This window comes from Elephas maximus, chromosome 9 (genome assembly GCF_024166365.1).
Source record: "Elephas maximus indicus isolate mEleMax1 chromosome 9, mEleMax1 primary haplotype, whole genome shotgun sequence".
NCBI lineage: Eukaryota > Metazoa > Chordata > Mammalia > Proboscidea > Elephantidae > Elephas > Elephas maximus.
Window position 1 is genome coordinate 76,040,936 of NC_064827.1, and position 15,403 is coordinate 76,056,338.

The following is a 15,403-nucleotide window of genomic DNA, read 5'->3' on the forward strand; positions in this document are numbered from 1 at the left end:
CTCTCATACAAAAATTTATACACACCTTGCTATATGTTCCCAGTTACTCTCCCCCTAATGAAACAGCACACTCCTTCCCTCCACTCTCTCTTTTCGTGTCCATTTGGCCAGCTTCTGACTCCCTCCACCCTCCCGTCTCCCCTCCAATCATGTTATTACTGTTGACATTCAGATATACTTCATGACATTGGGTATTTTATTCTCCAATTATTTCACTGTGAAAATTTTCAAAGAACAGTTAAATTCTCTTCAAAATTTCACAAAGTAACAAAGAGGGGATTTTCTGACCATGTGGAACATTTTCTGAAATGTTAAGACTGCTCTTAAGTTCCACATGCTGATCACCAGTTAGTCCTATAACTTCTACACAAGGAAATACGAGAAGATCCCTTAGACTAGGTCTTGAAGAAAATGACCTAGTTCATCTGTCCTCTCCACTTTGTGTAAAATGAGGCATAAAAATAAGAGCACACACTCTAGGTATAACACTTTCTGCCACATGAGAGTTTAAAGGAACAAACCCTACACACAGGAGATTTATAGATACCTGTTTTAAACCAATAATAGCTACCCCTGTTAAATAAGGTTGTTTTCAGGCCACAAGAATACATCATACTTCTTTCTACTTCAAGCTTGTTGATCCTAACCTGGTATTTCATGCCCGACATCACTTGTACTTCTCTATTTCCTATTCCCTAACTTTCCCTTAGTTCTTTGGCTCCTTACTCTCTAGCCTTTTAATTCTCTTTCTCATACATTCTGCTCCGCAGATAGGTTTCTTACATCCCAAACTGAACAATCAGGTTTAGTGACTGATATTTTCATATACCTACCTGCACAACAGGCCAAAAACATAGAAATCATCTTTGACATCTACTTCTCCCTTACTTCCATGTCAAACTCAATACCAAATGCTGTTGGTTGGAACTCCCATGTATCTCTTGAAATTAACCTCATTAATCTATTAGCACCACACTGCTTTAATAGAAGATGTTATCATCCCTCATCAAGATTATTTCAACAAATTTCCTAAGTGCACTGCCACACCCATTCTGGCTCCAATCCGTTCTCTACAACTAAAACCAAAATGATATTTCCAAAATCCAGGTCTCATCACGTTCCTCTCCTGCATTAAGCCCTTTAATGGTTTTCCAGACAAGTTATTTAACATGAAAAAAAAAAAATTATTATTTATTTATTTTTACAAAGTGAAGCTGATATAGCCCTACCTACCTCTCATTGTTATGTGTTTCCCTTTGCTCTCTTGGTTCCTGTCAGTTTACCTTTCTTCTGATCTCTCATACTCACCATGACCCCATTCGTCCTCCAGCCCATGACACATGCTCTTCCCTCAGCCTGGCACACTCTGTTGTTTAGACCATTAAGTTCTATTTACCTGTTAGTTCTTAGCTCAAGCTACTGTTCTCAAAAAATTTTTCAATGACCTCCAGGACTAGGTCAAACCCCACGATTATAAATAGTCAGAACCATGCACGTCTCTTTTGCCACATTGGTGAAGTGTCAATCTTATATTTATCCAGGTGATTACTTGATTAATGTCTGTCTTCACAACCAGACTGTAACCTCCATCAGGGAAGGCACCGTATCTTTTCTTTTCTCTCCCATGCAACACCAGTGCCTGGTATATAACTGGTTCTCAAAAAAAACTAACTTACTAAATGCATGAATCATTTTGTTGAACTCTAATCTCCCAATACCAGACATCAAAAAGATTACCATTATCAAAGTCATATTTTCACATACGGAATCAAAACCATCATTTCTATATATACATATATAAAAAAAGAAATAAAGCTTCTGCTTCCAGTTATATAAGGGTTAGGTATCCATGAACACTTCCCCTTTGAGATATACAGAAGAACTTAAAAGAAAATAATTTCCTCAGAGGCCAGGATTGGAAGAGAAAAAAAGGGTTTAGGAAAGTAAGAGAGCACTAATACCTTCAGCTGTCCTACAGTAAGGGTAGCATAACACTGCTGGGAAAGAATTGGCTGCGAGAACTGCTCTACTCAATACTCAAATAAAGCTAAAAGCACAAAAGGACATACCGGGCAGACATGAAGGAAGTGTTGGCAGGTGTCTATTAACACTAACTAATAATAGATTTGGTTTTGATACAGATGATCTAAGGCCATCAACCCTTTTGTCAGTAATTCAATCATAGGTTACTTGTCTATTTAAGCTCCTACTCACTTATGACAAATAAAACTAAGTCATCAATGTGCAAAAAAACAAGCCAGAAGAAAAAGGAGACATTATGTACTTACATACATAGGAACAAAGAAAAGAATCAGAACAGTGTTCTTGCCCGAAAAAATGTTAAGCCAGAAGACAATAAAACAAAATCTTTAAAGTGCTAAAAGGAAAAAACCGTCAGTCGAAAATATTTTACCCAGTGAAAGCTGAAGTAAAAACTTTTTTTTAGATAAACAAAAGCCAAGAGAATTTGTCATCAGCATACCTGTACTGTAAGAGGTGTTAAAGGAAATTCTTCAGAAGGAAGGAAATATTAATAGATAGAAACATGATTCTACACCAAAAAATGAAGACTATTGGAAATGGTAAATAAGTGAATATATATCAAATATTTTTTTCTGATTTAAAAAATTTCTCCAAAAGATAACTTGTTTTTAATAAAATTTAATAAAAGATAGCATGTGTTATGAAATTTATAACATATGTACAAGTAAAAGTGTGTCAACAACAGCAAAAAGAATGAGGGTATGCAATATACTGCAGTCCCCAGGTTGTGCAAACAGTTAATGCGCTCAGCTACTAACGGAAAGATGGGAGGTTTGACTTACTCATAGGCATACCTCAGAAGAAAGGCCTGGCAATCTACATCCAAAAAATTCCCCACTGAAAACCCTATGGAGCACAGTTGTACTAGGACACACATGGGGTCACCATGAATCAGAGTCTAATTGAATTCAACTGGTACTGGTATGCAATATACTGTTGTAAGAGACAAAGAAGGTATCATTGGAAATTAAAAAGTATTTTGAACTGCATGAAAATAAAAACAAATTATCAAAATCTGTGGAACGAAGTTCAAGTAATGCTTAAAGCAAATTTTATAGCTTTAAATTCTTATATTAAAAGAGAAGAAAGTTCTAAAATCAATTATCTAAGACTCTAGCTTTAGAATGTAGAAAAAGACCAAATTAAATCCAAAGTAGGAAGAAGAAAATAGTAAGTAGCAGAAATCAATGGAAAAAAAAAAAAAACAGTAGAGAAAATCAGTATTTCATTCACTACAAGATATCAAGACCTGTAACAATGTTTATTAATCAAGTGTGGTATTGGCACGATACATAAATGAACAACAACAAAAAAAAAAACAGAATCAGAGTACAGAAACAGATTCACACATATTTGGTCATTATATTTATGACAAAAGTGACACTGCACTGCAGTGGAGAAGAGGGTCTTTTCAATACTTGTGCTAGGTCTATTGGAAATCCACATGGGAATCTTGACCTATACTTCACACCAAAACTAAATAAGTTCCAGATGGACTACAAATCTAAATGTGAAAGATAACATAATGAAGCCTTTCGAAAAAAACAGGAGTTTATCTTCATGACCATGGAGTAGTAAAAGATTTCTCAAATTAGGAAACAAAAAAGCACTTACCACAAAATAAAAAAAACATTATAAATGGGACTACATTAAAATTAAGTACTTCTGCTCATCAAAAGACACCAGTAGACAGTAAAAGTCAAGTCATAAAGTAGAAGAAGGTATTTCCAATACATAAATCTGACAAAAAATGCTTATGCAGAATATATTGTTAACTCCTACAAATCACTAAGAAATACTGGAATTGCTAGATTACAGAGATACAGATTTTGCTGTATTAGATACTGCTTAATATTCTAAAGTGGATATACCAATTTACAGTCCAATTTTTACACAAGCTTGTCAGGATTTGGTATCATCAGTTTCTTTGTCTGCTTTGCTTGTTTTTAGTCATTTTGGGTGGCTGATATCTTGACTGATTTTAACTTATATTCCTCTGATTAGAAAATTTTTCTTGGAATGAAAAAAAAAAAAAGGGTGAGAAAAAATCCGGAGTCTTTCAGATAATGTAACTCTATAAACCATAAATATGTTTCAAAATTTGTCCACTCGATTGATAGGTATATAATAGTTTTTTAAATGTTTTAATTTAGAAATTTGCAAAATGATGGCTATAAGATGCTAAAATGGAGGAGTATTAGAAAAAATTAACAACAACAGAAACAATACGTGACTGGGAAAAATCCAAAATTACAGCACATGTGACTACACAAGATAGAAAAATGCATTCATTAGTGATGCTTTCCTAACATCCTGTAATTTCCAGTAAATTAAATTTCCAGTAAAAAAGATTCATCACCATAGAGCTAGTCTGTTATGAAAAACATTTGAAATTCACCTTCGATGAATGTACTTAAAAACAACACCTCACAGAATGAAGTACTGATACATGCTACAAGGTGGATGAACCTTGATAACATTATGCCAAGTTAAAGAAGCCAGACACAAAAGGTCACATGTTGCATGATTCCATTTATACGAAATGTCCAGCACAGGGAAATCTATAACCCATACACCTATTGCAGTCAAGTCGACTCTAACTCAGAGTGAACCTAGAGGACAGAGTAGAACTGCCTCGTAGCGTTTCCAAGGCTGTAACCTTTACGGAAGCAAGGGACCACATCTTTCTCCCACAGAACAGCTAGTGAGTTCGAACCACCAACCTTTCAGTTAACAGCCAAGCACTTAACCACTGTGCAACCAGGGCTCCTTGGGAAATCTATGTTGTTGTGTGCTGTTGAGTTGGTTCCAACTCATAATGACCCTATAGGACAGAGTAGAACTGCCCCATAGGGTTTCTAAGGAGCAGCTGGTGGATTCAAACAGCCAACCTTTTGGTCAGCAGCCCAGCTCTTAACCACTGGACCACCAGGGAAATCTAGAGAGATAGAAAATAGATTAATGGTTGCCAGGTGCTGGGGGCTCTGGGAAGAGGAATAAGGCACAATTGCTTAATGGGTAGGGTTTGCTTGGGGGGCTATGGAAATGTTCTGGAATTAAATAGTGGTCATAGTTGCGCAACACTGTGTACTAAAAGTCACTGAATAGTACACTTTAAAATATTTGAAATGGTAAATTTCATGTTATGTGAATTTTACCTCAATAAAAGAAAACCTTATTTTTATCACTGTAAAATTAATACACAGAAATTTGAAAAGTTTAGAAAGCCATAAAGAAAATAAAAATCAACTATAAATCTGCTATTCAGAGATAAACATTTTACAATACTGATAAATTTCCTCCTAGTCTTCTTCCACTGGTTGCGCAGTATTTAAAGAACTTGGCTGCTAACAAAAGGCCGGCAGTTTAAATCCACCAGCCACTCCTTGGAAACCCTACGAGGCAGTTTTACTCTGTCCTATAGGGTCCCTATGAGTTGACTCGACAGCAACTGGTTTGGTTTTTTTGTTTTCTTGAGTCTTCTTCCTATGCACATATGTATACAGACATTCTAACACATATGAAATAATTCTGTCGACACAGCTCCATAACAGGTTTTTTTTTTCTGTCATTTACCATATCATAAGCATCTTCCTGCATCATTAAAAATTCCTTGTATAATAAATGTCTATATTACACTTCACATATGGACAAAGCACAATTTAATAAAGCAGTTCCTCGCAAATGGATGTTAAGATATATACAAGGTAATAACTCTGTAATAATCAAAAGCAGTATTTTTTAAAATTTAAGCATAATTCCTTCACAGTTCTTTACCTGATTATTACAATTACCAATAATGAGTGCATCAGCCAGAGACAGCTGTCCCACAATCATGCCCTGTTCCAGCAATGGGGCTCCTGTTTCAGCAAGGCGATTAGATGTGATAACAATGGTATTATCATCATTTAATACCATGACGGGGTCCGCCTAAAAAAAGAAGCAATAAGTAGCAAATGGCACAAGACATTAATAGACTAAGTTATTCCTTCTTCTTCATATACACACACAATAAATAAGTATACCACACAGCTGTTTACTTATCCATAATTATGACAACCTTCCTTGTCAAAAACTGACCTCGATGAAAGCTGCCACTTCTTGAAGCACCAAGTTCCACTCTACTTGATCTTCAGTATTAAAGCGGTGAGTATAATCTTCAATTTCATCTGACAGTTCCTGATTTTACAGTACCATAAAACAAAAGGTTGACAAAAATACAACATTAAAACATATCTATACTGTATCATACTCCTGATAGAAAATGATAAAGTTTACAAGTTTGATTATTATCAATAAAAAAAAAAAATACACAGTCCCAATTTCAACAGAAAATAAAGAACTGAAACCACATGGGTGTGCTTCAAAAGCAGGAACTCCAGATTGATGCACATCAAGTAGTATTTTTATAGAGACCCAGGGTGACCCATATATAAAACTCGTTGCTTTCGAGTCGATTCCAACTCATAATGACCCTACAAGACAGAGCAGAACTGCCCCACAGGGTTCCAAGGAGTAGCTGGTAGATTCAAACCGCCAACCTTTTGGTTAGCCGCTATAGCTCGCCATAATTCTTAACCACTGCGCCACCAGGGCTCCAACCCATATTAAAAATGTTTGAAGAAAGAAAATCCAAAAATTTTAGGAGAGCATGGAAATACCTGAGTAAGCATTAAAAAAAAAAAAAAAAAAAGAACACTATCTAGCTGAAGCTCTTTGGATTTGAATCATGCTAGGTTTTTTTTTTTTTTTTTTGGAAATAGTCTTAATAGCAAACGGGGGTTCGGGAAGAGAGAGGAGCTGTATGTAGAGCTACTTCTGGTGGCCTTGTCAAAGCAATGCATGTTAAGTTTAAGTACCAAAATTTAGGAAGTATGCCATCAAAACTATGGAGTAAAAACTAAAACCAGAATTTAGTAAGCAGCAATTACTGGTATTAAGTGAATTCAGGACAGTTAATGCTTAATTACCCGAATGATGCAGACACTCACAAGTGGCAGAAAAACCGAAAGTCACTCACAATATCTTTGTAAAACATTATTTAGATTTTTCCTGATCTAGCTTTTTAATTATTTTCTCTTAAACTAAATATTTAAACTGTTGTTTCCATTTCCCAACCATTTATTGATGGGCTGTGAAATATAAAACATGTTGAAGGGACAAAAGCAAGGAACTGAGATGATTATCTGTTTAGTATAAGCATGTTTGAAATATGAAGATAAATGGAAAAAATTTTATCACTATCCTTGTCAGAAGGTAATATATTTTGAATGTTGTATTATTTAGATGTATCAAAAATATTTTAGTCTTAAATCTATTTAAAACAAAATTATCCATGCACAATTAGAATTTAGGATTTTAATTATTTTAAAGTACATTTACCTTTACAAGATCCTTCACAACATCCATTTTGTTGAGAAGAAGACAAACTACTATAAATCTTGCATAGTATCGTAGCTTCTTAACTACCAACTCAGGCCTATGGCAGATAAATAGAAAACTATTCATCAGATTAAAAAAGAACATACACTTTTTTGATTTTTCCAATTTTCTAACAGCCTTAAAAACTCTTTTGATGCTTTTTTGCAGTTGTAAACATTTCCACCCATAACCATACGGTCTTTTAACACATTTCGTATTCAATGATTCATTCATTTGTTCATTCATTCATTCATTCAATAAATATCTATCGAGACTAGGCTAAGTGCTAGGAGTATAATGAAAAAAATTCTATAGACACAGTCTGTTTCTTTACAGGTCTTACAATCAGAAAAGTTAATGATTTTCCTCAAATTTGGGAAAATTTCAGCCACTTTTCTTCAAATAATTTTTTCTTCCCCAGTATCATTCTCTTCTTTTTCTGGGACTCCAATTACATGTAAGTTGAACTGGTTGATATTTTCCCTGAGGCACTCTTATGTTTTTTTCTCTTTGTTTTTCAATGTCTTCAAGCTCAAGACTCTTCTCCTGTCTAAATGAGAAAGAGAAGTGCTGAAGGGTTTTGAGGAGAAGAATAACAAGACAGGAATCTCTGGATGCTCTGTTGAGAATGAACCCTGGCACAGACAAGGGCAGAAGAAGGGAGACCAGTTAGGAAGCTATTGGAGTTGCTCAGGTAGGAGAGGATGGTGGCCTACATGAAGGAAGTAGCAGTAAAAGTAGCAAGAAGTAGATTGTCAATTTATTTTAAAGGAAGGAATCAAGAGGATTTGGCAATAAATTAAATGTGGGATATGAAAGATATATGCTATTGGTGTCATGCATTTTTTTCTAAACATTTTATTATGTATCTTGAAAATTTCTACAAAAGTAGAGAACACAATATAAAGAACATACATCTATCCATCACCTAGATTCCACACCTACCAAATTTTTCACCATTCTTGTGTCATTTATCCCCCCAAAATTTGGCATGTGTACAAAATAAACATACAGAAGTGGCTGGGTAAATTCTATTTTGGAAACCACTTGCTAAACTGCAGCAAAGCACTGATGAAATGCATCAGTGCTACCCACTCATATACATAAGAAACCATCCCAATCAAGCTTGAAAGTTCGAACCATAGCCCATAGGCTATTGGCTGTCTCCATATCAAAGGGCAGAAGAAAAAATCATTCCATTACCCTCACTGGAAAGGTACATACCAAATTCTTCTTATCATCACCAATCCCACTACAAAATGCCACACTCTGGAATTTTACATTCACATTTCCCATTCTAAAAAAAAAAACTTCAATACTATCACCACTAACACTGACATCATAACTCTCCTGATGAACTTCTGGCACCCCAGATTATCAGCCTTGGCCAACCCACCAAGCCCACTATTTGTAAGACAGTAAATCTTTAACCAGGAAACTGTTCCTCCAGGTTGTAAACTACATCATCTACCCCCAACCTCTCGTGTAGCTGGAAATTTCATTTTCTCTATATCTAAAATTCTGACCTGCTGCCATTCATAAGGTTTTCACTGGCTAAATCATTTCAGAAGTAGACTGCTGGGTCCTTCCTAGGCACGACTCAAAATGATAAACAGTTGCAAACATTCGTTAATAATCAGAACATGGAATGTATGAAGTATGAACCTAAGAAAATTAGAAGTTGTCAAAAATGAACTGGAACACATAAACATGCATATCCTAGGCATTAGTGAAATGAAATGGACTGGTATTGGCGATTTTGAATTGGACAATCCTGTGGTCTACTATGCCGGAAACAACAACTTGAAGAGGAATGGTATTGCATTCATCACCAAAAAGAACATTTCAAGATCTATCCTGAAGTATAACACTGTCAGTGATAATATCCATATGCCTACAAGGAAGACCAGTTAATATGACTATTATTCAAATTTATGCACCAACCACTAAGGCCAAAGATGAAGAAACTGAATATTTTTACCAACTCCTGCAGTCTGAAACTGATCAAACATGCAGTCAGGATGCATTGATAATTACTGGAGATTGGAACACAAAAGTTGGACACAAAGAAGAAATATTGATAGTTCGAAAATATGGCCTTGGTGACAGAAATGATGGCGGAGATCTCATGATATAATTTTGTAAGACCAACAACTTTTTTTTTATACTTTTTATTGTGCTTTAAGTGAAAGTTTACAAGTCAAGTCAGTCTCTCCACAAAAATAGACACCTTGCTACATACTCCCAATTACTCTCCCACTAACGAGACAGCCCGCTCCCTCCCTCCACTCTCTCTTTTCATGTCCATTTTGCCAGCTTCTAACTCCCTCTACCCTCTCCTCTCTCCTCCAGGCAGGAGATGCCAACATAGTCTCAAGTGTCCACCTGATCCAAGAAGCTCACTCCTCACCAGCATCCCTCTCCAACCCATTGTCCAGTCTAATCCATGTCTGAAGAGTTGTCTTCAGGAATGGTTCCTGTCCTGAGCCAACAGAAGGTCTGGGGGCCATGACCACTGGGGTGCTTCTAGTCTCAGTCCGACCATTAAGTCTGGTCTTTTTATGAGAATTTGAGGTCTGCATCCCACTGCACTCCTGCTTCCTCAGGGGTTCTCTGTTGTGTTCCCTGTCATAGCAGTCATCAGTAGTAGCCAGGCACCATCTAGTTCTTCTGGTCTCAGGATGATGTAGTCTCTGGTTTATGTGGCCCTTTCTGTTCCTTGGGCTCATAATTATCTTGTGTCCTTGGTGTTCTTTATTCTTCTTTGATCCAGGTGGGTTGAGACTCATTGATGCATCTTAGATGGCCGCTTGTTAGCGTTTAAGACCCCAGACGCCACTCTTCAAAGTGGGATGCAGAATGTTTTCTTAACAGATTTTACTATGCCAATTGACTTAGATGTCCCCTGAACCATGGTCCCCAAACCCCTGCCCCTGCTACATTGGCCTTCGAAGCATTCAGTTTATTCAGGAAACTTCTTTGCTTTTGGTTTTATCCAGTTGTGCTGACCTCCCCTTTATTGTGTGTTGTCTTTCCCTTCACCTAAAGCAGTTCTTATCTGCTATCTAATTAGTGAATACCCTCTCCCACCCTCCCTCCCTCCCCCTTCTCGTAACCACAAAAGAATGTTTTCTTCTCAGTTTAAACTATTTCTGAAGTTCTTATACTAGTGGTCTTATACAACATTTGTCCTTTTGCAACTAATTTCACTCAGCATAACGCCTTCCAGATTCCTCTATGATATGAAATGTTTCACAGATTCCTCACTGTTCTTTATCAATGCATAGTATTCCATTGTGTGAATATACCATAATTTTTTTATCCATTCATCCGTTGATGGGCACCTTGGTTGCTTCCATCTTTTTGCTATTGTAAACAGTACTGTAATAAACATGGGTGTGGATGTATCTGTTTATGTAAAGGCTCTAATTTCTCTAGGATATATTCCAAGGAGTAGGATTGCTGGATCACATGGTAGTTCTATTTCTAGCTTTTTAAGGAAGAGCCAAATTGATTACCAAGGTGGTTGTACGATTTTACATTCCCACCAGCAGTGTGTAAGTGTTCAAATCTCTCCACAGCCTCTCCAACATTTATTATTTTGTGTTTTTTGGATTAATGCCAGCCTTGTTGGAGTGAGATGAAATCTCATTATAGTTTTGATTTGAAACTAATGGCTAATGATCGTGAGCATTTCCACATGAATCTGTTAGCTACCTGAATGTCTTCTTTAGTGAAGTGTCTGTTCATATCTTCTGCCCATTTTTTAATTGGGTTATTTACGAACAACAACTTCTTTATTGCAAATACCTTTTTTCAGCAACATAAATGGTGACTATACACGTGGATCTCACCAGATGGAATACGCAGGAATCAAATCAACTACATCTGTGGGAAGAGATGATGGAAAAGCTCAGTATCATCAGTCAGAACAAGGCCAGGGTCTGACTGCGGAATGGACCATCAATTGCCCATATCCAAATTCAAGTTGAAACTGAAGAACATTAGAACAATTCGACAAGAGCTAAAGGTATGACCTTGAGTATACCCCACCTGAATTTAGAGACCACCTCAAGGATAGATTTAACTCACTGAACACTAATGACTGAAGACCAGATAAGTTGTGAATGACATCTAGGACATCATACATGAAGAAAGCAAGAGATCATTAAAAAGACAGGAAAGAAATAAAAAACCTAAATGGATGTCAGAAGAGACTCTGAAACTTGCTCTAGAATGTTGACTAGCTAAGTGAAAGGAAGAAATGATGAAGTAAAAGAGTTAAACAGAAGATTTCAAAGGGTGGCTAGAGAAGACAAAGTGAAGTATTATAATGACATGGACAAAGACCTGGAGATGGAAAACCAAAGCAGAAGAACATTCTCTGCATATCTCAAGTTGAAAGAACTGGAGAAAAATTCAAGCCTTGAGTTGCAATACTGAAGGATTCTATGTGGAAAATATTAAACAACTCAGAAGCATCAAAAGAAGATGGGAGGAATACACAGAGTCACTATACCAAAAAGAACTTGTCAAAGTTCAACCATTTCAGGAGGTTCCATAGGAGCAGAAACCAATGGTACCGAAGGAAGAAGTCCAAGCTACACTGGAGGCATTGGCAAAAAACAAGGCTCCCAAAATTGATGGAATACCAATTGAGATGTTTCAACAAATGGATGCAGTGCTAGAAGTACTCACTTGTCTATGCCAAGAAATTTGGAAGACAGCTACAGGGCCAACCAACTGGAAAAGATCTATATTTATGTTTATTCCCAAGAAAGGTGATCCCACTGAATGTGAAAACTATTGAATATCATTAATATCGCGTGCAAGCAAAATTTTGCTGAAGAGCATTCAAAAGCAGCTGCAGCAGCATATCAACAGGGAACTGCCAGAAATTCAAGCTGGATTCAGAAGAGGAGGCAGAACCAGGGATTATCACTGCTGGTGTCAGATGGATCATGGCTCAAAACAAGAGAACAGCAGAAAAATGTTTTCCTGACTATGCAAAGGCATTCAACTGTACGGATAATAAATTATGGATAACATTGTGAAGAATGGGAATTCCGGAACACTTAATTGTGCTCATAAGGAACCTACATAGACCAAGTCAGGAAAGGTGTGTGTCAGGGTTGTATCCTTTCACCATACCTATTCAATCTGTACGCTACACAAATAATCCGATACGCTGGGCTATATGAAGAAGAACGGGGCATCAGGATTGCAGGAAGATTCATTAACAACCTGCATTATGCAAATGACAGAACCTTGATTGCTGAAAGTAAAGAGCACTTGAAGTACTTCCTGATGAAGATCAAAGACCACAGCCTTCAGTATGGAATACACCTTAACATAAAGACAACAAAAATCCTCACAGCTGGACCAACAAGCAACATGATGATAAAAAGAAAATATTGAACCTGTCAAGGATTTCATTTTACTTGGATCCACAATCAACACCCATGGAAACAGCAGTCAAGAAATCAAAAGACGCATTACATTGGGCAAATCTGCTACAAAAGACCTCTTTCAAGTGTTGAATAGCAAAGATGTCACCTTGAAGACTAAGGTGAGCCTGACCCAAGCCATGGTGTTTTCGATCACCTCCTATGCATGTGAAAGCTGGAAGATGAATAAAGAAGGCTGAAAAAGAATTGACGCCTTTGAACTGTGGTGCTGGAGAATACTGAATACGACATGGACTGCCAAAAGAACAAACCAGTCTGTCTTGGAAGAAATAAAACCAGAATGCTCCTTAGAAGCAAGGATGGCGAGACTATGTCTTGCATACTTTGGACAAGTTGTCAGGAGGGATCAGTTCCTGGAGAATGACATCATGCTTGGTAAAATAGAGGGTCAGCAAAGAAGAGGAAAACCCTCAATGAGATGGACTGACAGTGGAAACAATTGTGAGGATGGCACAGGACCAGGCAGTGTTTCATTGTGTTGTACACAGGGTGTACATGAGTCAGAACTGACTCGATGGAACCTAACAACAAATTCTAACCCAGTTCAGTCTTAACCATTTGCAACAGAGCTGGGATTTGCACCTCCTGGGAAAAGCAACTGTGTGATAACTTCTCTACTTAACAGGATAGGACCATGGAATGAAACATTCTGAGAGGTGTCCATGCTGGAACATACTATTCTTCCTGGCCTTGACATATCCTTAGGTAGTGTGACACTGCAGGCAGAACTTGTTCCCCCTCAAGGAAGAAAAAAATTGTATTTTAAATGGAATAGCAAATTGTGGGATCCTTTCTCTTACTTGGCTTTATCTACTCCTGATAATTTCAGAAGCTGTGGTTGATTGTTACCTTGAGTGGCTCTCTTACCCTCTCTGAACTAACACAATAAGCAATCTACCAACTGAACAAAGCCCTTCCTAAACACAGAGATTAAGGTCAAAGTTTTGTGCTGTGGACTGTCCTTTGATTCTAATTTACTAGCCCAAGGGAAGATATTTCATCCTGATCCCAAATAATCCTACCTTTGTTAATTAATCTACCCTGCTCTAGGAGCCAGCACAGGAGAAAAATTCATATGTCGTGTTTGCTATCAAGGCAGAAAATTATTTCAATAAATCAAATTTGGGTTTTAAACCAAGGGGTTCGGGGCCAATTTCCCCTTTGGCAAACTAGAAAATGCAGAAAAGTGAATTATATAAGGTATTTTGCTATTGCGTAAAATATACTCTGCATATATGTATTTCTCATGCTGATAAAACATACACAAGCCCTTTTACACTTTTTTTTAAGAAACACAATTTATCTCACCGAAAATTAAGACAAATTGTACATGTATGAAAACAAAAAATTAGGGATGCATAATTTGTAAAATTATTTAAGTGAAAATATGTAAAGTATATAAAGAAAACCTGAAGGAAAAATAGTTGATGGAACTTACACAACTGAAAGAAGAATGAAGTGAGGTGACGACAAAAAGATAGCAAAGGGGAAAATGCAGAATTCAGCACCTACATCCCCTACTTGTATCGAGGGAACTCCTCTAGACAAGTTAGAACGAGACGTACAAGGGAATGAAGGGGGTTAACAAGAGTGGGACTTTCCAAAATTGTTGCTGCTTAGCTGGAAAGCTTATGATAGTGAACCACAAAGTGTTCTCTAGAAAAACGTGTCAAAACTATGTTTTCTTCCACTGCTAAGACACAGTATAATCTTTTAACTAGATAACAACTGTGAGTTCTGTTGCTGGAGGTGGAGAGAAAATTCGGATCTTCTATGCCTGAACACCCTCTTCCAAGAATTCCTGGAATGTTAGCAATAGAGCCTTCAGAAGACTCCATCTGAATAGAATTTGATGCCAAATTTCTCACACAGTTCCATCCTCATTTGGATCTAACAACATCATAACCCACCCGTACTCCAAACATGTCTCTAACCCCCTTAGAAGGTTAGCTTTGAAGGGAAAACAGCACACCTTCCTCTTTTGTATTTTCCTCTCCCAAACTAGCAAGTACCACAGTGTCAGATGTAAAATAAGTGCTAATAGATTTCTACTGACAATGAATACATCTTACATGATTCATTTTTTCAACAATAGAGCTACTCAACTGCAAAACAGTATTGGGTATATACAAGAAAATTCAAATAGCATTAGCTGCCTTTTCTCTAAAACCGCATAACAATTTTTAACAGGTTTTTGAATATATATGAATTAAGATTAAGTCAAACACATGCTAAAAAGAACAAAGGCTATTAATTAAGCCTCACTTTGGAGTTGTTTCTTTTCTATGAAGCCTTGTGTGACTACATTCTCTCATAAAGAAACAACCCCAACCTTCCTTTTTGTTCTGACTCTACCCTGGTATTGTGACATCTGCTCTAACAGCTATAATATTTATTGCTTTTAGGTAATTTTATATCTCCGTATGCTTGCTCAAGTCAGTAGTACATTGTAGGCACACAATAAAGCCTGT

General features: G+C 36.9%; 1 protein-coding gene across 1 annotated transcript in view; it reads right to left on the minus strand.

The window, feature by feature from the left end:
- SCAI (suppressor of cancer cell invasion) overlaps positions 1-15,403 on the minus strand; it is a 179,220-nt gene that overhangs the window by 63,601 nt on the left and 100,216 nt on the right. Inside the window, exons 7-9 of the mRNA XM_049895361.1 lie at positions 7,426-7,522; positions 6,124-6,222; positions 5,821-5,973 (exon numbers count right to left, since the gene is read on the minus strand). Coding sequence (XP_049751318.1) covers positions 5,821-5,973; positions 6,124-6,222; positions 7,426-7,522 — 349 coding nt within the window. The remainder of the gene's footprint in view (positions 1-5,820; positions 5,974-6,123; positions 6,223-7,425; positions 7,523-15,403) is intronic.